Below are 23,447 nucleotides of genomic sequence, written 5' to 3'. Positions count from 1 at the left end.
GTAAAATCAGAGCTCATGGCATTGGGGGGGAAGATACTGACATGGATAGAAAACTGGTTGGCAGATAGAAAGCAAAGGTTAATGGTGAATGGGTGTTTCTCGGAATGGCAGGTGGTGACTAGTGGGGTGCCACAGAGCTCGGTATTGGGACCACAGCTGTTTACGACTTACATCAACGATTTAGATGAAGGCATTGAGAATAACATCAGCAAGTTTGCTGATGATACTAAGCTGGGTGGCAGTGTGACATGTGATGAGGATGTTAGGAGAATTCAGGGTGACTTGGATAGGCTGAGTGAGTGGGCAGATGACGTTTAATGTGAATAAGTGTGAGGTTATTCACTTTGGGAGTAAGAACAGGAAGGCAGATTATTATCTGAACGGTGTAGAGTTAGGTAAGGGAGAAATACAAAGAGATCTCGGAGTCCTTGTTCATCAGTCACTGAAGGTGAATGAGCAAGTGCAGCAGGCAGTGAAGAAGGCTAATGGAATGTTGGCCTTTATTACAAAGGGAATTGAGTACAAGAGCAAGGAAATCCTTTTGCATTTGTACAGAGCCCTGGTGAGACCACACCTGGAGTATTGTGTACAGTTTCGGTCTCCAGGGTTAAGGAAGGACATTTTGGCTGTAGAGGAAGTGCAGCGTAGATTCACGAGGTTAATTCCTGGGATGTCTGGACTGTCTTACGCAGAGGTTAGAGAGACTGGGCTTGTACACGCTGGAATTAAGGAGATTGAGAGGGGATCTGATTGCAACATATAAGATTATTAAGGGATTGGACAAGATAGAGGCAGGAAATATGTTCCAGATGCTGGCAGAGTCCAGTACCAGAGGGCATGGTTTGAGAATAAGGGGTAGGTCATTTAGGACAGAGTTAAGGAAAAACTTCTTCTCCCAGAGAGTTGTGGGGGTGTGGAATGCACTGCCTCGGAAGGCAGTGGAGGCCAATTTTCTGGATGCTTTTAAGAAGGAGCTAGATAGGTATCTTATGGATAGGGGAATCAAGGGAAATGGGGACAAGGCAGGAACCGGGTATTGATAGATGATCAGCCATGATCACAGAATGGCGGTGCAGGCTCGAAGGGCCGAATGGTCTACTTCTGCACCTATTGTCTATTGTAATTTGTCCTCTGCTGTGTCTATTACTCTTCTCAGTCATAAGCTGCATCTTCACTGAAAACTGTTCATGGAAGAGAGCAGCCATGTAAAAGAAAATTGTTAAAACCACTTTCACAATAAAAACCTGCAATCCTGAAAATTATCGACGAATGACCACGTAAATACTTGTAACAACCTTCTAAACTTTTAGAGATAAAAAATATCCTGCTGCTTAAAAAAAGGAGTGATGAGTAATGGAGAAACATACAATTATCCTTTTCAGCATAAAAAAAGACCAGTAATTGATGCAATTCTATGGGATTCTGGGGTCCTCGCTCATGTCAAGCAGTTAATATGCTAATAGCAATTGTAGGTAATAAGTAGTTACGAAGGAATGCTAGTCTCCATCACAAGTACCAGAGTGTAAAATTAAGTAAAAATGCTTAACTCACTGCCAGTTTCAAGTTCACATATAGGGTGGTGTTGGTTTATAATTTGGGCATCATTGGAACAGGAGTTATAGAACATACAACAGTACAGCACAGGAACAGGCAGCATCCTGGTGAACCTTCCCTGCACCCTCTCCAACGCCTCAGCATCCTTTCTATATTGACGCGACTTCAACTGTATGCAATACTCCAAATGTGGCCTAACCAGAGTTGCATAAAGCTATGACAGCACACAATCTCCTGACTTTTGAACTCAATGCCTTAACTAATAAAAGTGAGCATTCCATAAGCCTTCTTACCACCCTATTGATCTGTGTAGCCACTTTCAAGGAGCTAAGAACTTGGACCTCAAGAGCTTTCTGCTCAGCAACACTGTTAAGGATCTGTGAGCATTTGTGTACAGGAGTTATAATGGGCTTCACGGGCTCTGCCACAGAAGTGGGGAGCTGTAACATTTCATATCCAGAGCACCTAACTCCAGGGATATCACTTCCAATCACTTCTAAAGTACAGTTAGTGTTGCAATATTTAAATTAAAAGATATAAAGAAAAAATATACAGTTTGCCCTCCTTATCCACTGATTCCCATGTGTGGATTCAACCAACCGTGGATCAGGAAAACCCGTAAGTTCTCTCTCCAGCACTCGTTGTTTGAGCACGTACAGACTATATTTTCTTGTCATTATTCCCTAAGCAATACAGTATAACAACTATTTACATAGCATTTACATTGTATTAGGTATTATAAGTAATCTAGAAATGACTTAAAAGTACAGGCAGTCCCCGAGTTATGAATGAGTTCCATTCCTGAGTCTGCCTTTAAGTCTGATTTGAAGTCGGAACAGGTACATCCAGTATTATTTAGCGTCAATTAGTCAAACGTTTTTCTTGGTATATAGTATATATTTTACCTTTCTATGCATGTAAAACACTTAGAAATATAAGTATTTCAATAATTAAACCACTGCGTTGCTTAGTAATAATTATAGCTTTCATCGGGGCAGGGCCTTTCATATGCTCCATTAAAATTGTTCCAATCGTTGATCGACTGTAGCCTAACGCTTTTCCAGTGACCAATAGCGTTTTACCTCTTTCCAATCGCTTCATTACTTCCACCTTATTTTCAATCGTGATCATTTTCATGAACAGAAACACTGCGGATTCAGAGCTGCGCCGGGTCCTAAAGACCACCGCTCTGAGACAGGTTAAATAAGGGATTTGAGTATCCGCATGTTTTGATATCTGCGGGGGGGGGGGGGGGGGTGGTCTCCAACCCCGCAGATAAGGAGTGCCAACTGTAGTAAACTCCAACAAAAACAACACAGATGATACTGACTGTGGAATTAAAGGTTGCAGAAATCTCCTGATTCTCTTTGGAACAGTTGAATATTATTTCAAACTAGATTTTAAAAATCCATAAACCCATAAGATATAGGAGCAGAATTAAGCCATTTGGCCTATTAAGTCTTCTCTGCCTTCTTCATTTCATCTCAGCCCCAATTTCTTGCCTTCTCCCCGTATCCATGTCCTGAACAATCAAGAATCCATCTTGATTACCATAAATAAGTCAATAAAATATAGGTTCATTTATGGCGAATTTATTACCCCTCTCAACCCCATTTTCCTGCCTTCATATCTGTGACAATGAATTCCACAGATTCACCACTCTCTGGGGGTGTCCTTCAATTTTGAGGCTGTGCCCTGTGGTCCCAGACTCGCCCAGTCATAGCTATGACAGCAATAATATGTAATTAATGTTAATGCTTGAGATACTAAGGATTTTCTTTCTAAAACAAGTTTAAGAAAATGGAAAAAAATGTTCAGCAAGTAGATTAGTTCCACAGAATACCAAGACTTTCAGAATCAGATTAGGTTTAATATCACTGGCAGAATTTTGTTGTCTTTGCTGCAGCAGTACAATGCAATGTAAAATGTGAATTACAGTACATATATATGCATATATTAAATAGTTCAATTAAGTTAGTACAAAAATATAAATAAAAAAGTAATGAGGTTCAATGGGTTCAATGTCCACTCAGAAATCCAAAGGCAGAGGGGAAGAACCTGTTCAAGAATTGTTAAGTGTGTGCCTTTAGGCTTCTGTACCTCCTTCCTGATGGCAGCAATGAGAAGAGGGCATGGTCTGGGTTATTGTTAATGCCTTTTTGAGGCACTGCTCCTTGAAGATGTCCTGGATACTATGGAGGCCAGTGCCCACGATGAGCTGATTAAGTGTACAACTCTCTGTAGCTTACTTCAGACAGTTGTTCAAACCAGACAGTGATGCAGCCAGTTAAAATGCTCTGTACAGTACATCTGCAAAAATTTCACGTTATAAATAAGGTGCAATTCTGAGCAAAATCTCAAATTTGGAACTTTCAACAAGGCTCCTTGGTCGTTTCAGTCAAAGTCTATTTGCCAGAAAAGCTCCTGGTGTGTCAAAACACTCCCATACAATCTTTTATTCACACCCACACAGGGTAGACCAGGTCTCAGTTTACCCTTTCATTTGAATTAAATGGTGACTCCTTTGTTTGTATCTTTGGAAACAGCTCTATTTCTATCTTTAATATCTTTATTTTTCCCTTTCAGGGTTCTTACGAAGACCCTGACCTGGAGTCACATGCTGACTTCGGTTCTTTGTGAGAATGGGACCCGCTCTTGGGGTTTCATAACTGGCTGTTGTTCGGCACCCCAAGGTCTTGGCCTAAGAGTCCGGCTTGGATTTGGAAGCCTAAGATCTCGGGGCTCTGGAGACCAGTGGATCGAGAATTGGTGTCATGGCAGGGTTAGGGTTAGGGTGCTGTTGGGAGAGTTGAAACATCCATGGCTAGGTCTCTAGAAACCTGAGATTTTAAAATCTTCAGCACAGAGCTCGAAAAAAAGCGACATTACGGACTTTTAATATTGTAAACCAGTGAGTTGTTTGTTATGTCTCCCCACGCGTTAGGAAAATGGTGACACCTCCTTCTCCCTTATTAGGGAGAGAGAGAGAACCTGTGTTGTATACCAGGTGAAATGCGAAGTCTTTGGGGTAACTGCAAGTCTGTGTCTTGGTTACTGCTTTGCTCACGCTTGAGTGGTTGGTGGCGGTGCTGGTGCTTTTTTTCTTGCAGGTGGGGAGGGGGAATTGTTGCTTGCTGCCGCTTACGCGTGGGGGGGAACTTGGGGTTCTAACATTTAACTGTCATTCATTCTTTGGGGCACCTGTGTTTTCGTGGAGGGTTGTGAAGAAAAAGCACTTCAGGATGTATATTGTATACATTTCTCCGACATTAAATTAGACCTTTGAACTAGAAATCTTTGACAATAGAGCTCTATATCCATCAGAAATAAGTGATGAAGTGGGGAGGAAAAGAAAGCTGAACCCAAAATGTGATAAAATCTTTAAAAATTGAGAAGTTAAGCAGTTTTCCCCTTTTAGATGTTGAGTGACCAGTTATATACATGAACCTTTAAATTTCAAGAATTTTAAGTCTGGTATGTTGTGGCTACTTCACAGGATTGAAATAAACTGCTGAGAGTTAGCTCCATCATGATATCTCCAAGGAGTGATGCCTCAGAAAGGCAGTATCCATCATTAAGGATCCCCATCAGTCAGGTCTTGCCCTTTTCTCATTCTCATTAAGGAGGTACACTTAGCGATTCAGGAACAGCTTTTTCTCCTCTGCCATCCAATTTCTAAATGGGCATTGAACCCATGAACATTACCAACCTACTTAATAAATTTCTGTGTTTATTTATTTTAACTAGTTAATATACATATACTTACTGCAATAGTTTTTTTCTATATTTATCATGTATTGCATGGTACTGCTGCCACAAAGTCAACGAATTACAAAACATATACTAGTGATACTAAACCCGATTCTGATCTAGGTTAAGAGGAGCCTGGTGATTCTACAAATGGAAATCTGTACTTGTTAGTATTCTGCAAAATTCTACAAACTTTATGACAGAAGGACAATCATAGTGCACTGGTTCAATCTGAAAAGTTTCACTTGATCCTCTGCAATGGAGAAGTTTTAAAAAGTAACATTACAGATAGCAAAGAAATAAATTGTTACAACCTTCATATAGTATATCCTCCAAAGTTTTAAAATAGCTGAATTCTGCACTTTCATGACATGCAACAAAGCAGCTCAGATTTCACTGAAGGAACCTTTTGATACACAAAGTAACTCTAATGAAAATACTGAGGCTGCAAACTCATATAGGATTTTTGAAAGCTGAAAATCCTTTGTACAAGCAAGGCAAACCGTAATAAGGGTTTTATTTACACCCTAGGAACTAACACAAATTCTCCGCTCCCCATACCACATATTGGTGGGCTCACTTTACCTTTTTGTTGCCTTTCCAACATCATGTTCAAAATTAACAAATATTTTTCATTATTGAAAAACAAGGTTGTGCCACATAAGGTGATAGCAAACTTTGTTCACAGACAGATCTAGCAACAGAAAAGAAAGATAACTGAATTGTTTCCTGTGAAAACCTTTTACCGAAATAAAATGAGCCATTATAAACATTGAGGCATATACACTCCTCAGTGGCCACTTTATTAGTACAGGAGTGGAACACTGCATGCTCTTCTGCTGCTTCAAGGTTTGACATATTGTGCATTCACAGATGTTCTGCCCATCACTGTGCTAATGCATGGTTATTTGAGTTACTGTCGCCTGTCAGCTTGAACCAGTTTGGCCATTCCCCTCTGACCTCTCATTTACAAGGTGTTTTCACCCATAGAAATGCCACTCACTGGATTTTTTTTGTTTCTCCCACCAGTTACTGTAAACTCCAGAGCAGGGGTTCCCAACCTGGGGTCCACAGACCCCTTGGTTAATGGTAGGGGCCCATAGGATAAAAGAGGTTGGGAACTGCTGCTCCAGAGATGATTACGTGTGAAAACCCCAGAAGATCAGCAGTTTGAGATACTCAAACCACCCTGTTTTGGCTCAACACTCATTCCGTGGTCAAAGTCACTTAGATCACACCTTTTCCCTTTTCTGATGTTTGGAATGAACAACTGGACCTCTTGACCACGTGTGCATGCTTTTACGCATTGAGTTGCTGCCACATGATTAGCTAATTAGACTTTGGCTTTTGGCTCCATATGCCAAGAACAGAACTTCTGATGGCCAACCCAAGCATTTTAATTCCAATTCCCATTCTGACATGCCAGTCCATGGTCTCCTCTCATGCCAAGATGATGCCACACTCCAGCTGGAGGTGGAACATCTTAATATTTCTTCTGGATACCCTTCAACCTGATTGCATAAATATAGATTTCTCTCTCCGGTTAAAAAATACCCTGCCCACCCCCTTTTTGGCCTCTTACCTCTTCTCACCTACCTATCACCTCCCCCTGGGTCCCCCCTCCTCCTCTTTCTCCCATAGTCCACTCTCCTCTCCCATCAGATTTCTTCCTCTCCAACCTTTCTCACCCTCCTGGCTTTATCTATCACTTTCTAGCTACCCTCCTTCCATTCACCCTCATTTTATTCAGGCATCTTCCCCCTTCCCTTCCAGACCTGAAGGAGGGTCTCAGCCTGAGACATTGACTGTTTATTTCCATAGATGCTGCTTGTCCTGCTGAGTTCCTCCAGCATTTCCTGTAGTCTGTAACTAACCATTTACCTCAGCATCACAATCCATATGCAAAGAACCTGGAAAGAATCTCGAGGTGAAACACACTACATATCAGATGGGCATTAATGGACTTGCACTCAAATACTTGGCCTTGCAATTCTTCAGCCATCAGCCACAGCAATCTGGTTTACTCCAGTTCCAACTAAAACCAAATTAGCACCAAGCACTCAGTCACATAACACTGGACAACAATGATTTTACTTTCTGAATACCTTTGAGTGTATCTTCAGGATGTTGGGTGCTGATCATGAAAACCACCATGACATTTCCCTATCATGCACCATTTTTTTTGGGAAATTGTCTATATTTGTTATTTCAATTCATAATTCAAGCCAGAATAACTGATGGCAAGATTAAGGAAGGCATTTTTGTTGGTCCACAAATCAAACAGATCATCAATGACAGGTAATTCAAAGAATTTCTAGTGGGACTGGAGAACAAAACATTTTTAGCTTAGTTGAACTACTGCAAAGGGTCAGTGCCATTATACGATTAAATGCATTATATTCAATGAAAGTTAATTTCTTGTTTCTCCAAATTCCTATGTGATACAAATAGCCTGAAATTATATTTGTGTTCAGCTACAAGCGGTCTAACATGAACAAAAAAAAATTATGAGGAAGCAGACTTCTGAAACAATTTGTTGTTCACTGTAATTAGATCACAGTTGTTCCTTACTTGAATCTACTTTCCTGGTTCAGTAATATTTAATGCCCTGTGAAACAAAGTGCAATTTTGAGCCCAGACTTTTCAAAACATCTCCCAGTCACAGCAGCAATCTTCAACAAACTTTCGTTCCACTCCAGAGATCCCACTGCACCATTCTGAAAATTAGATCACCCAGCAAGGCCGCCTAGTATTCACTCTTCAAACATTATCACTAAAACAAGTTTACTTTGCTCTTTGCTGCATTGAGGATCAGGTTGTGGGCCTGCTCCAGCTGCTCCGGGCTTCGTGTCTATGGACTCAATTTTATTCTACATGCTATTTATTGTCTGGATGATTTGGTTTTTTTCCCCTCTTTCTCTCTCTCTCTCTCTCTGCACATTGGGTGTATGTTGGTCTCTCTTTTTTTTAAAAAAGGGTTCTTTTGGGTTTCTTTGTTTTGAGGCTGCCTGCAAGGAGAAGAGTCTCAAAGTTGTAGAATGTATACATACTTTGATAATAAATGTACTACGAACCCAAATATTAAATACCTCTGGGAATCAGTAGTGTCCAAATTGACAAGCATTTTGGCAAGATTGTACCTAATGATATCCAAAATGCAGCATTTGTATTAGACAGTAGACCTCCATTTAGTGTACGAGGCCATCCTGGTGTTAGTACTGCATACACACAAATAAGCAATTAGCAGATCAGTGTGATGATTTGCCAGCTGCTGTGGGTACCTTCTGCCAGGCAGGAAGAGGGTATTTTTGCATGCCTTCTCTCCCCACCAGAGTCTACAGAACAGAATGACTCAGTGGATTGGGGGTGAAGGGGGGCAGTGAGTTGGTAGCTGCACTTCCCAACAGTGCTCAGTTGGAGGGGATTGAGAAGTGATCACCAATAGCTCATACTGCTCCAACCACATCGATGCCATGGCCAATAAAACACAATAACACCTCCACTTCCTCAGAAAGCTGAAGATATTTAACATGCCCTCTGACCCTCAACAATTTTTTTAAATCAATATATAGGATCCGTGTATCTATTTTCTATCTGCACTATATTTTTGGGTTACATGTTTATTATGTTTATGATAACACTTTTTCACAAATTTTTCACAAGTGTTGCTTTAAATTTTTTTTGGTTTCTTGAAGCTGAACACAAATATAATCTCAGACTACTTGTATCACGTAGGAATTTAGAGAAACAAGCAATTAACTTTTATTGAATAACATGTTTAATTGTATAACGGCAGTGACAGTTCAACTAAGATAAAAATGTTTTGTTGATGATTTTCATTTGTACTCAAGTGTCTGAGGCTTCATGCTTAAATCAGCCAAAACTGATGGATTCCAGTTGCCCTGATACCCTTTCTCCAAGACCGCAATGTCCTGGTGAAACCTTTCACCGTGCTCGTTTCTGACAGCACCAAGATTTGCATCAAAGAAATCTAAATGGGAACGCAGAAAACGAATTTTTAGTGACATGTTGCACTTCATGGTTTTGCATGCCTGAAGCATGTTGTCAACCAGCTGCAAGTAGTTTGGTGCTCTGTAGTTGCCAAGCAAATTTCAACAACATCCTTGAATGCTTCCGTGCAATTTTCTCCGGTTTCACAAGAGGTTCTTCAAATTGCCTGTCACTGATGAGTTGTTTGATTTGTGGACCAACAAAAAATGCCTTCCTTAATCTTGGCATCAATTATTCAAGACTTGAATTATGAAATGAAATAACAAATATAGGCAGTTTCAAAAAATGTGCTCAATAGGGAAATTTCATGTGATTTTCATGACCAGCACCCCAAAATCCTCAAGATACACCCAAAATAATTCAGGAAGCAATATCTTTGCTGTCCAGTGTAGTTGGTCATGTGGGTGGGTCTGTGGTAGAAGCAAAGTTTTAGATACATGCTTTTGTCTTTAGTTCAGTTGAGCAGTGAACTAGAGGTGATCTTTTTTGCTGACTGCTTAATTTATGCTTACAATTGCTTAAGTTAGCTTAATTACCTCAAAGAAAGCTTAAATATGTTTAATACACTAAGACTATTTTGGTATATCACTAGTTTTAGTTTCATTAGTTTTTAAATTGCTCCAAGATTGTTTTGCTAGTTTCTTAATAAAGGAATGAGCGTATTCTTCAACTTTAGAGCCTTGTTATGGATTGGATCAAAGACGCATCACATAGGATTAACACCCACCCCCCACCTCCGAAGTGGTGTTGGCTTGTTCGCACCACCTACTCATTACTGGTACAACCACAATCTTGCACTCGATGTGAGCAGGACCAAGGAACTAATGGGCAGGGGGAGGAGGTAGATTCCAATGTCTTCAAGATCTGCCCTGGGTCCAACACATTGATTCAATAATGAAGAAGCCACACTAGCAGCTCTACGTCATTAGGAGTTGGAGAAAATATGGTACATCACCAATAACCTGCAAGTTTCTATAGATGTATGGTGAAGGGCATTTTGACTGTATGTATGTCAGCTTCGTATGGATGTTCCAATGCACAAGATCATAAGAGGCTGCAGATGGTTGTAGACCAGGCATGGGCAAACTGCGGCCCGGGGGCCATATGCGGCCCGTTAAGCTTTTTAATCCGGCCTGCAGAACTTGATGAAATTATATTAATAAACCTTGTTAATGTTTTTCCCCCGCAATTCTGGCGTTTTCACAATAGATGACGCACTCTATATACATTTGTGACGACACATTTCCTGGCACATCCGAACCGGCTCACAATTAGCCAGCGTTCCGGCTAAGGGAGATAGCCTATAGGGGTTTGCTAGCACAGAGCTTTGGAGCCTCTGCGCCACAGGGGGCAGGTTGAGGGAGGCTTAAAACTGAGGCTGGGGATTTTGAATAAAGTTTTTTTCTTCGACTGCAGTTACCGACTCCGTGTCGTAATTTTAGCGCTGCATGTAGCACACCGCTACACATTGACCTTTGTTGAGGTGCAGCGTATTACTCCACATTTGCGCTTTACTCTTTGTTCGGCTCGACCTATTTGTGTGAACAGGCGTCATGAACATCAACAAAGCCAGCCACAGATCCAAGTTAACTGACCAACACCTCAGATCCATCCTGAGAATCGCCACAACAAAACTAAATCCAGACTTTGATGCGCTGGCTAAAAAGGGAGACCAACAACACTGTTCCCACTGAAATTAAAAATAAGTTTTTTCGTTGTTATGTAAAAAATGCATTTGAAAATATTTTTTTCAATAAGCCTTACATGTTACATGTCATTTCTGTTAAGTGATGGACATGAGTAGTGCGCAGGTGCACGTAAGTTCTCAAAATAAAAAATGCGCTCCAGATCAAATAACGCACTCCGCATACTGGCGCGCTGTCACTGTTCTGTCCTTGTGCTGGTCGTTGTTGAGTTTTGGCACAGGGGACAATTGAATAAGAAGGAGCAGGACAAGTAGACCTGCATCTCCTACCGTTTTTGAAATAAAGACAGGCAGGAGGAGAGTGATGATGATAATATCTTGAAGGATAACAGAATTTTCAGTGCTTTAAAATAATAACTGTTACTATTAAAAAAAGCTGTATTTTATTCATTTAATTTTCAGTGTTTTAAAAGTCATTTCAATAAATAGCTAAATACCATGGGACTTCAAAGACATATTTTGTTGTAATGCATTTGTTCATTTTCAATTGAAATTAAAGCACATGTTTTCTACATATCCCATGATATTTTATTTTCTCTTATGAGGTGTATTACCAAAACACTCCGTCCATCTGCTCCTGGTCCGGCCCCCCCTGTCAAATTTTAGAACCCTTTGTGGCCCACAAGTCAAAAAGTTTGCCTACCCCTGTTGTAGACTCAGCTAGCTCCATCACAAGCACCACCCTCCCCACCAATAAGGACATCTTCAAGAGGCAATGCCTCATGATTTCAGCATCCATCATTAAGGGCCCCCACCACGTAGCACATGCCCTCTTCTCGTTACTACTACTCACTGATTCAGGAAAGCTTCTTCCTTTCTGTCAGATTTCTGAATGGTCCATGAACACCATCTCCTTTTTCTTTGCACTGTTTTGTAACTTAAAGTAATTTTTGTCTTTGCATTAATTTCACATTATACACAACAATGATAATAAATCTGATTCTGATAACGACAACTGCTCTGCCTGTGACTACATAAAACTGCAGAGTGCTAGAAGACACGCAGAACTGTGAATATTACAGCACAGTGCAGGCCCTTTGGCCCATGACATTGTGTTGACCTTTTAATCTACTCTAAGATTAATCTAACCTTTCCTTCCTACATAACCCTCCATTTTCCTATTATTCATGTGACTATCTAAGATTCTCCTAAATGTCCCTAATGTATCCACCTCTACTACCACCTCTGGCAGGGAATTCTATGCATCCACCAGTCTGTGTAAAAAAACTTACCTGACAACCCCGTTATATTTTCCTCCAATCACCTTAAAGTTATGACCTCTTGTATTAGCCACTTCCACCATGCAAAAAAGTCTCTAGTGACCCACCCTATTTATGCCTCTTATCTTGTACACCTCTATTAAGTCACCTCTCAGAGAGGAAAGCCCTAGCTCATTTAACCTACCCTCAAAACACATATTCTCTAATCCAGGCAGCATCCTGGCAAATCTCCTCTACAGCTTCCTGTAGTAATATCTCAGCACATCATGAAAAGCAGCCTCCCCATCATGTCTTCACTTCTTGCTGCCTCAGCAGAGCTGTCAGCATTAAAAACCCCACCCACCCCAGGACATTGTTTCTTCCCCCCACCCTTCATCGAGTGGAACATTTAAAAGCTTGACAGTGAGTACAGCTCTACCATACTGTCATAAGATTCTTGAACGGTTCCCAAGAATGATAAGATGGACTCTCAACATCAATCCACCTCCTGCAAGACCAATATAGGAGCAGAATTAGACCATTTGGGCATCAAGTTTCCTCCACCATTTCATCATGGCTGATCCATTTCCTTCTCAGGTCCAATTTCCCATAAGACCCCGTGACCTTATTATGTAATCTTATTGTCTTAAGATGCATTACCTCAATGCATCACTGAAACAAATTGATCTGCGTGAATGGTGCACAAATCAACATTTCCTTCACTGTACTTCAGTAATAAACCAATTTTCCACCCTGCTTGCCCTTCCATCTTAATTGTTTCCAGGATCCTCTTTCAACTTAAGGAACTGAACCCCATCATATCTGGGAAATGCCTGTATCAACTTAACTGCTACTTTCCAATTTTAATTATCTGTTTACCACATTAAAGCACGTCGATCTAGTTTATCATCAATATAAATGTGCATGTTAACTACAAAATAAAGGAAAGGGAGATGAGACAAAAATCAAATTATTAGGCTTATGTAACACAAACAAAGTGCTAGTGTCAGACAGCACCTGTAGAGAGGAATAAACAGTCAAAGTTTTGGCCTGAGAAGGGAAAGGAAGGGAGAAGATATCAGATAAGAAAGGTGAGGGGACAGGAAGGAGGAAGGCTGGAAAATGATAGGTGAAGCCAGGTGGGTGGGAAAAGGTCAAGAGCTGAAGAGGAAGGAGTCTGATAGGAGAGAAGAGTAGTCCATAGGGGAAAGGGGAACCACAGGAGGAAGCAATAGGTAGATGAGAAGAAAAAGGTCAGAGTGGGCAATAGACGAGGGGGGGGGGGAGGGAATGGGGGGAGTTTTTTTATTGGAAGGAGAATTTGATGTTCATGCCATTAGGTTGAAGGATACCCATACAGAATACACAGTGTCCCTCCTCCATCCTGAGGGTGATCTCATCTTGGCAAAAGAGGCAGCCCTGGAGCGACATGTCAGAAACGGAGTGAGAATGGGAATTAAAATGTTTGACCACTGGGAAGTCCTGGCTGTGGTGGATGGTGCAGAAATGTTCAACGAAGCTTTCCCTCAATTTATGACTCACCAATACAGAGGAGGCCGTCGGGAGCACCGGACACAATCAATGACCCCAGTTCATTTGCAGGTGAAGTGCTGCCTCACCTAGGAGGACTGTTTGGGGGACTGAATGGAGGTGAGGGAGGCAGTGTATGGGCAGGTGTACACAGCCTAATTGCAGGGATAAGTGCTGGAAGGGAGTGATCCCTGCTGAAAGTGGGTGGGGAGGGAGGCAGAGAGGTAAAGATACATTTTGTGGTAGGATCCTTTTGGAGATGACGGAACTTGAGGAAGATAATGTTTCTGATCTGGAGGCTGATGGGCTGGTATGCAAAATCAAGAGGGACTCCATCACTATTATCATAACAGGAAGATGGGGTAAGCACAGATATATGGGAAATGAAGAAGATATGGGCGAGAGCAGCAACAACAAGGAGGGAAACCCTGTTCTTTAGAGGAGGAGGACACCTCTGATATCCTGGAATAGAAAGCTACATCCTGAGAACAGATGTGGTGGAAGCGAAGAAACTGAGAAAAGGAATTCGGCTTATGAATGACACCCAGAAGGTTTTGTATGAAGATAAGTGTCAGGAGCTACACACATCAAGGACAAACCATTGATTATTATAATGAATAATCAAAAAGAAGCAAAACACAATATGCAGAACTGTTCACCATTTTACAAGGAACTGGAGTACAACACTTGAAAATATTTTCAATTACAACTATCTCACAGGCATTGAAAGCTTGAAATAAGTTTGCACAAACTTGTTTAGCTTTAAATTCTAGTTTCTTTTTCCCCAACATCTGCATTAATTCCATTGAATCTAAACTAGATACCCATTTCAAAAAAACTTGAATAATTTGCCACCTGACTATTTGGAAAACACTGATTCTCACACTCCCCAGTACTAAATTACTAAACTTTAAATACCTCGGTATTATTTCAGAGGATCTATCCTGGGCCCAGAAAGCAAGTGTAATTGTAAAGAAAGCACAGCAGTATATCTACTTCCTTAGGAGTTTATGGAGATTTGGCATGAGATATAAAACTTTTGACAAACTTCTGTAGTGTAGTGGAGAGTATACTGACTAGTTGCATCTTAGTCTGGTATGGAAATACCAATGCCCTTGAAAGAAATATCCTACAAAATGTAGTGGATAAGGCCCAGTACATCACAGGTAAAGCCTTCCCCACCACCGAGTACATCTACATCCATCATCAGGGTTCCTCACCACCCAGGACATGCTCGCTTCTTGCTGCTGCCATTAGGAAGAAGGTACAAGAGCCTCAAGACTCATTCCACTAGATTCAGGAACACTTATTACCCTTCAGCCATCAGGCTCCTGAATCAAAAGGGATAACTTCACTTTCCCCATCACTGAAATGTTCCCAGAGCCAATAAACTCAGTTTTAAGGCTCTTCATCTCATGTTCTTAATATCTATTGCTTATTTATTATTTCTTTTTTTTGTATTTGCTGTTTGTTGTCTTCTGCATTCTGGTTGAATGCCCAAAATGATTCTGTTATGGTTATTATTCTATAGGTTTTCTTGTGGGCATAATAAATGAAGTTTACTTTAAACTTACTGGGGCCCACACTAATTTAAAACTTACTAGGCTCACCAGGAAGCAATGTACAATATCAACAAAAAAAAAGTCAATTGAAAATATTTCAAGTATAGAAATCCAAAGTATATCCATTAGTCTGGAAAATCTTCCAGTCTGGAATCAAAGTTGCCAGTGCCCTAAATCAGAGTTATACTGTGAAACCAGATCAAAGAAACTAGTTACAACTTTTCTCAAGATGGCTCTTGACTGAGCAAGGGTTCCCAAACTGGGGTCCACAGATCCCTCAGATAATGGTACGTCCATAGCATAAAAAGGCTGGGATCCCCTATCTTAGAGGAAGAGGCAAGAAGCTTTCTTTAGAAGAATTGATCAGGTTCTTCTCTGACATCTGCAGTTATTTCAGTCCCCTAGTTTTAAATCACCAGGTGGTAAAGGGCTAGATTTCTGGCCGATTATTATGTCCTTTAACTCCAGGTGCAGGACTCTAAACTTTTCCAACCTGAGAAATAGTAACATAGCAATGACTGAAAAGAGAATGTTTCCACTTCGCAGGGGTTCCCAATTTTTTTTTATGCCATGAACTCCTATCGTTAATCGAAAGGTCTGCAAACCCAAGGTTGAGAAGAAAATTTAATTTTTCAGGACCATGATATTTCCACCATCAGGTTAGTGAGGGTGTAAAAGTAGTTTACCAGGACGCTGCTTGGTTCAGATGGCATGTGCTATCACGAGGGGCTGGATAAATCTAGATTGCTTTCTTGGGAAGACTGAGGGAAGATCTGATAGAAGCATAAAAAGAGAGGACAGAGAGCATCTGTTTCCCAGGGTTGAACTAATACCAGAGGGCATGTATTGAAGGCGAGAGGGGATAAGTTCAAAGGGGTTGTGAGGGGTAAGTTCTTTACTCAGAGTGGTGGATGGCTGGAATGTGCTGCCTGATACGGTGGTAGAGGCAAATACATTAGAGGCTTTTCAGAGACTTTTGGATAGGCACATGGAGGGATATGGACGTGGTATATGTATGAAGCATTAGCGCTCGAGTGTTTTTGATTTTTAGCCTGTTCCTGTACTGTTTTATGCTCTATGACAGTAACTCCATTAATACCTTACCTCTTGATGAGCTTTTCCAGATTACCAACCTCTACAGCAGGGGTTCCCAACCTGAGTTTCACAGACCCTGTGGTTAATAGTACGAGTCCATGGCATTAAAATAAGAGTTGGAAATCCCTGCTCTATGTTATTTTAGTCCTTTCAACAAAAAAAACTTAAATTTTACTTTCAAAAAAGCAAGCCAAATAAAGGTCTACAAGTGTGTCAACTAACACTCAGTTGCAATACCGTTACCCAAGTAAGGCAGTCAAATTTCAAATAAACACTAGGATGTTGAGCTCTCAAACCAACTTGTCAGTTCTGCACTGTGTGGAACTAGCAAACTGTCATCTTCTCACACTCCAGAGATGTGCAGGTTAGTAACTTCATTGGCCACTACAAACTGTTCTCTACAGTCAGTGAGTGGTAGAATCCTGGGAAGGTATGGAGGATGTCAGGAGAACTAGAGTATAAATGAATGATGGGATGTTAGTGAGAGCAGAATGCAGGACATGGGACTGTATTTCTATGATAGAAATGCTGACAGATTTCTGAACTTGACAGACTTTCCCACTGCCTCCCACTAAATGCAGAGGAGCTCCCTTTCCCCTCTAACACATTAATAAATACAGTATACATAGAAAAAAGGAAGGAGTCCTCCATGATAAACCCACACCAGAGTGAAACCTTTGGGCTGGGAAGAGCTGTTAAAAATATAATCACAAGAAAGTCTACAGATGCTGGAACACCAGAGAAACACACTCAAAATATTGGAGCAACTCAGCAGGTCAGGGAGAATCTATGGAAACGAATACAGTCAACATTTCAGGCCAAAACCCTTCTTCAGGACTGAGAAGGAAGCGGAAAGACACCAGAATAAAAAGCTGAGGGCAGGGGAAGGAGGCTAAGAAGAAGGTGAAGGTGAGGGTGGGAAAGGCTGGAAAGGAAGGAAACTGGTAAGAGGAAATTGGACCACAGGAGAAAGGGAAGAAGGAAGGGACTCAGGTAAAGTGAGAAGAAGTGAAAGGTTAGAGTGGGAATAGAGGGGGGTGGGATTAATTTTTAACTGGAAGGTGGCTGATACTCATGCCATCAGGTTGGAGGCTATCCAGATAAAATACAAGGTGTCACTTCACAGTCCTGCTGAGAGGGAGCCATGAACCAACATGTCAGAATGGGAATGGGAACTGGAATTAAAATGTTTGGCAAGTTGAATGAAGTGGAGCTGCTCGACAAAGCAGTTCCCACAACTTACATCAGGTTTCACCAATGTAGAGGAGGCCACATCAGGATCGCCTGTTTTCATTTCCCCCTCCAAACAGACTACAGTATTCAAGCAGTATGTCAACACTGTCTATTCTAGGAGATCTCCCACACTCAACATGCCAGTAGAGGGATAGCTCTGAGTTCTGTCGCTCAGTGAGGAGTGGCTGCATTACTTGACCTGAAGTAGTCTTTGGGGTACTGCAAGTCTGTGTCTTTACCGATGTTTTGCTGCACACTTGAGTGCTCGGTGGGAGGTGCCGATGCCTTTTTGCAGGTGGGAGAGGGGGTTTGTTGTTTTGCTGCTGCTTATGTATGGGAGGGGGACTTTGGGGTTCTAACATTTAACTGTCATTCATTCTTTAGGGAACTCCTCCGTTTTTGCGAATGTTTGTGAAGAAAAGGAATTTCAGGATGTTTATTGTGTGACAAATGTACCTACTGAAAACAAACCAACAACCACCTCTCAGGAAGCCACCTTAAAATAAGCCATGGGGCAATTCATTGCTGAAGGGATCTTGGTAGAGGGCAGTGATGTGTGCCAAGAGGACCACCAATGACATACTTGCTACGACGATCCTTTTTTAATTTTAATTCTAGCAGCACTCCATTTCCAGAGAACACATCCCAAATTAGCAGTGATTACAAATTGCCCATTATATCCTGAAGGTGCAATAGCAAAACAACTTAAATTTCACTTTTCAGACCAGAGATTGCATTAGGACCACCTGACCTTATAAAAGAGCACTGTAGAAATTGCACAAGCAAATAAAAACAGATGCCGGAAATCCAAAATAGACTGAAGGGTTGGCACTTCAGTGGGGCTGGCAGCATTTGACACAAACGGAGCAAACACCACAAGGCGGTGACCTCCCAACAAAAGGTCACCATCCTACAGGGGTCGCATTGTGGATGAATTCACAGCAGTCAGACGGGGGATCCAGTAGCCCAGTGCAACGGCTGTATCACTGCCTGTCTTGATCAATCTTTCCAGGCTTCTCTGGCATTTTTTTCCTATTGAAATGTGTAGCTTTAAAAGCTTTCAATAGTATGAATAATGGCCTTATTGCAGAGAATAATGCTTCAGTGATCTGACGATCAATCACTGTATTTATTTGATTATTAATACACAATGTTGAACTTTAAACCCCAGTTTGAAAAATAAATGTATTCACTGTACATACAATTCCTTGTCCTCCTCTAACCTGGGCATCACCCTAGATCCATGCCTGGAAACAGCAAAGCATGACCCGAGTACCCAGTGCTGAGTGGGTCAACGACACAAAGCCATTTGACATAGTCAAAGAAAAGTTCAGTCTATCTAGTCCATGCTGAACCATGTAAGCTGCCTACTCCCATTGACCTGCACTGGGAACACAGCCCTCCATACCCCTACCATCCGTGTACCTATCCAAACTTCTCTTAAAAGCTAAAATCAAGCTCATATACAACACTTTGGCTGACAGCTCGTTCCAAACTCTCACCGCCCCGAGGGAAGATTCCCCCTCATGTTTCACTTATACTTTTCACCTTTTACCTTTACCTCATAACCTCTGGTCGTAGTCCCATCCAACCTCAGTGGAAAAAGCCAGCTTGCATCTACCCTGTCTATTCCTCTCAATTTTAAGACCTCTATCAAATCTCCTCTATAGTCCAAGGAATAAAATCCTAATTTATTCAATCTTTCCTTACAACTCAGATCCTCCAGAACCAGCAACATCCTTATAATTTTTTTCTGTACTCTTTCAATCTTATTTACATCTTTCCTGCAGATATGTGACCAAAACTGCACACAATACCCCAGATTAGGCCTAACCAATGTCATATACAACTTCAGCATAATATCACACCTCATGTACTCAGTAGTTTGATTTATAAAGGCTAATATGATAAAAGCTTTCTTTACAACTCTAAGTATGCTGCCACTTTCAACAAATTATGGAAACGTATTCCCAGATCCCTTTGTTCTACCACACTCCCCAATGCCCTACAGTTCACTGTACATGACCTACCCAGGTTGGTCCTACTGAAGTGCAACTCCTCGCACTTGTCTGCATTAAATTCCACTAGCCTTTTTTTTCCAGAGCCCGATGCAAGTCAGCAATCTGTTACACCCCATTGCTGGTGTCATCCGCAAATTTGCTGATCCAGTTAACCACATTATCATCCAGATCACTGATACAGATGACACATAATAAAGGACCCAGCACTGATCCCTGCGGCACTCCACTAGTCACAGGTCTCCGGTCAGAGTGGCAACCACGTACTATCACTTTCTGGCTTCTCCCACAAAGACGACGTCTGATCTAGATTACTACCTCATCTTAAATGCTGAGAATCTGAACCTTCTTGACCAACCTCCCATGAGGGACCTTGCCAAATGCCTTGCTCAAGTCCATGTAGACAACATCCACTGCTTTGCTGTCATCCACTTTCCTAGTAACTTCCTCAAAAAAATCTACAAGATTGGTTAGACATGATCTACCATGCACAAAGCCATATTGACTATCATTAATCGGCCCACGTCTATCCAAATACTTATATATCCAGACCCTCAGAACAGCTAATAATGGTCCCACAGACTCACCAGCCTATAATTTCCTGGCTTGTTTTCATTACACAACTCCTTGTCCCCTGTAACCCAGACATCAGTTTAGAAACATGTCTGCAAACAGCAAAGCGTAAACAGAGAACCCGATGCTGTGTGGGTCAACCACACGATGCCATCTGACATCATTAACATGGATGCCATTTGACAGATTTCAACTACCCTCGGGGGAGGTGGGCAGAGCTTCAATAAAACTGCACCTATGGAATAACCTAATAAAGAAAGATATGTCAAAAACAACAGTGGAAACTGTAGGCTAAAAGCAAAAGCGATGTCTGGGTTTATGGGTGAACACCGTTATTTCATCAAGCTGACACCAAGATCAGAGAGTGAATAAATCCAAGTGCAGAGCAAAGGGCCAAGCCCATCCAGCTCCTACAAGAATTGCAATTTGGCCAGACAGAATTTTCAAAATTCACTAGACTTGCTCACATTGCATCAACATCACTACTTTACCACTTTAAGTTTATTACTGCCCTATACAAGGGCTGGTGGGGTGGAGATATGTCTCTATCAAAGGAGGTGTAAGATGCCCTTCCCTATGCTATCCTGCAGGTCACTCGTGGGCAAGGTGTAGCACCTGCTTAACCATCACCCTCCCCACCCCACCCCCCCACCGATCAGGGTCATGTGAAGCCATGGGAGCAGGTGGTGGATGGTTGTGTGTGTATCACAAGCTCTGATTATGTGACTAATGACACATGACTGGAGAGTATTCATGATGGTAGGGATTACCTGTCTTGTCAAGACACTGCACAGAAGGCAACAATGGGAAACTACTTCTTCTGGAAAAAGTTGCCAAGAACAATCATGGTCATGGAAAAACCACGATCACCAATATCGTATGTTACGGCACTAACAATCTGTAGCAAAATAGACAAAGCAAAATGGTATCAGTCATTGCTGAAGCAGACTTCAAGCTAGATTGAAACCATGCTGGATTAAAATGGTGGGGCCCAGGCTCAAGAGCAAGAGATGAACTGACATTTAGCCAACTTAAGTGCTGAGTGAGATTAAAAGATTAAGGCGTTGAGGCTGAGGGTAGAGGACAAACCATTGCTGAGCTCACTACTCCATGTCAGCCAGGATCCCCTACCCAAGCCCGTCCCATTGCCTGCATCTGATCCATCTCTATCATTGGGTGCAAGGTACAGGTGTCTCAACCAACTGCACTCGCCTCAGCGCTGAACTGGTTCTATGGCTATGGACTCCGTTTTGGGGACTTCACTGATCGCGTTTCTGTGTATTACTGTTTACTAATTTTATTGTTCGCATGGTTTGTTCTTTTTTAATAACTTCCACACATAGGAGGTTTGTGTCTTTGTTGTGTGAAGTTTACGATAGATTTTACTGTGTTTCTGTTTTATGGCTGCCTGCAAGAATATGAATCTTAAGGTTGTATATGATATCATCATCATCATCAGCACATCATCATGTGTTGTATCGTATGACGTGGGCAATCATGGTCTTTCCATGTTCTTGACAAAGTTTTCTACACAAGTGGTTTACCATTGCCTTTTTCTGGGCGGTCTCTTTACAAGACAGGTGACCCGAGCCATTATCAATACTCTTCCGAGATTGCCTGCCTGGTATTAATGGTCGTATAACCAGGACTTATGATGTACATCAGCTGCTCATACGACCATCCACCACCTGCTCCCATGGCTGCACGTGACCCTAATTGGGTGGGGGCTAAGCAGGTGCTACACCTTGCCCAAGACTGACCTACAGGCTTGCAGAGGACAGGAGCGCCATACAATTCCTTTGGTAAGGACTCGTCTCCACCCCAACACCCATATGGTATACGTACTTTGATAATAGTACTCTGAAAACAGTTCTCACATACTAATACACAAATATCAGACTTTTAATTACATCAAGGACAGGTCAACAGAAGCTACTCACCAGCATCATTGGCCTCTCCCTCCAGTATGTGGATTTCAGTGCAATCGGCCAGCGAGTGCTCCAAACAAATCTGAAGAAATCGAGCCTGGGTTCGACTGACCCTCTTCAGCAGAGATAGCAAGGCCACCGTCTGTTCGCATTCATTCCACCCCTTGAACCACCCAGCTAACACACCAACTTGATCCCGAAACATCATGATCGCAAGCCCGCACGATTGTCTGTCTCTTTTCTTCGGGCACCCCAACGCCGAGAGGAGAACATCACATGTTTCCAGTCTGCGGAGCGATATTGTAGCCTTTGAAGCAGTAGGTGTATTTTCTGTCAAAACATTTTTTTTGAATGAAGGGATCCAAATAATTCCCCTCCCTTGCTTCGATTCACGTCCCCACCCACCCACCCCCTCCCCCCAGATACAGTAGTCTGGGAGAACTACTCAACACTGGAAACAGGACAGAGAAACAACTTCAGGCAATTTCTAGCAGGAGACCGTCGTAAACTCGGTACTTGCTTATTTTTTTCTCTTGTTTCTTGCAGTTAGGGCTTCATGTTGTCACTAAAAAGACAAAAAAAAAGAAATATCAAATACACAAGTATACTTTTGCAGCCAATTTTCCATATTTCTTCTTCGCCCCTCCCCATCTACTCAGCCACTGTTTTTATTCCAGGCATCTGTGAATACCGTTCTGAACAAACCATTAAATTACTAACCACCTGGAAAATGCTCTCACTTTTCTCAGACTTGTGGATCAGAGTGAGACGATGTGAATCAGTCCTCTATCACTCAGTACAGCTTTCAGTCTGCCTCCCCTGCCCCACCCACTCCCAGCATTACCCAGTTTACAGATCTAACAGTTCGATAGTCAGAATGTTTCCCAAGAAAGAATGCAACCCACAGCAGCCACACCGCCACCCCAGAATCCAGCAGCCCAGGCCCATCTGGAGCAGTTATTAAGCCAAGAACTGAAGTTCCATCAATGTATGACATCAGTGCTAAAGCCACCCACATCTGGATTGCATTAGCATGCAGAGCACTCAGTGCTGGCACACACTGGATACAAAAAGAACTCTGCACAAAGTGGAAATTCATTTCAATAGTGCTACCACAAAAGGAAACAGAACATTCGATCAGGGACCTGACCATACAGAGAAAAAAAACACCCTACTTTTAGTTCAAAGTTATAATGTTATTAATAATTTCACTTGAACTTCAAAATGCATCGCAATAAATCCGCAGTTGTTCCATTACCAACTGAACTACAGGACCCAAGATTTGCAAA

At 41.8% G+C, this 23,447-nt stretch overlaps 1 protein-coding gene across 1 annotated transcript in view; it reads right to left on the bottom strand.

The window, feature by feature from the left end:
• The window catches only part of LOC132402229 (protein Smaug homolog 1-like), a 121,186-nt gene extending 98,640 nt beyond the window's left edge, over window positions 1-22,546 (bottom strand). Inside the window, exon 1 of the mRNA XM_059984995.1 lies at window positions 22,171-22,546. Within this exon, the coding sequence (XP_059840978.1) occupies window positions 22,171-22,366 (196 nt within the window). The 5' untranslated portion in view covers window positions 22,367-22,546. The remainder of the gene's footprint in view (window positions 1-22,170) is intronic.
• Window positions 22,547-23,447: the final 901 nt, after the last annotated feature.

The sequence above is a fragment of the Hypanus sabinus genome, chromosome 11 (genome assembly GCF_030144855.1).
Source record: "Hypanus sabinus isolate sHypSab1 chromosome 11, sHypSab1.hap1, whole genome shotgun sequence".
Lineage (NCBI taxonomy): Eukaryota > Metazoa > Chordata > Chondrichthyes > Myliobatiformes > Dasyatidae > Hypanus > Hypanus sabinus.
This window is presented reverse-complemented; position numbering and strand designations above follow the sequence as displayed.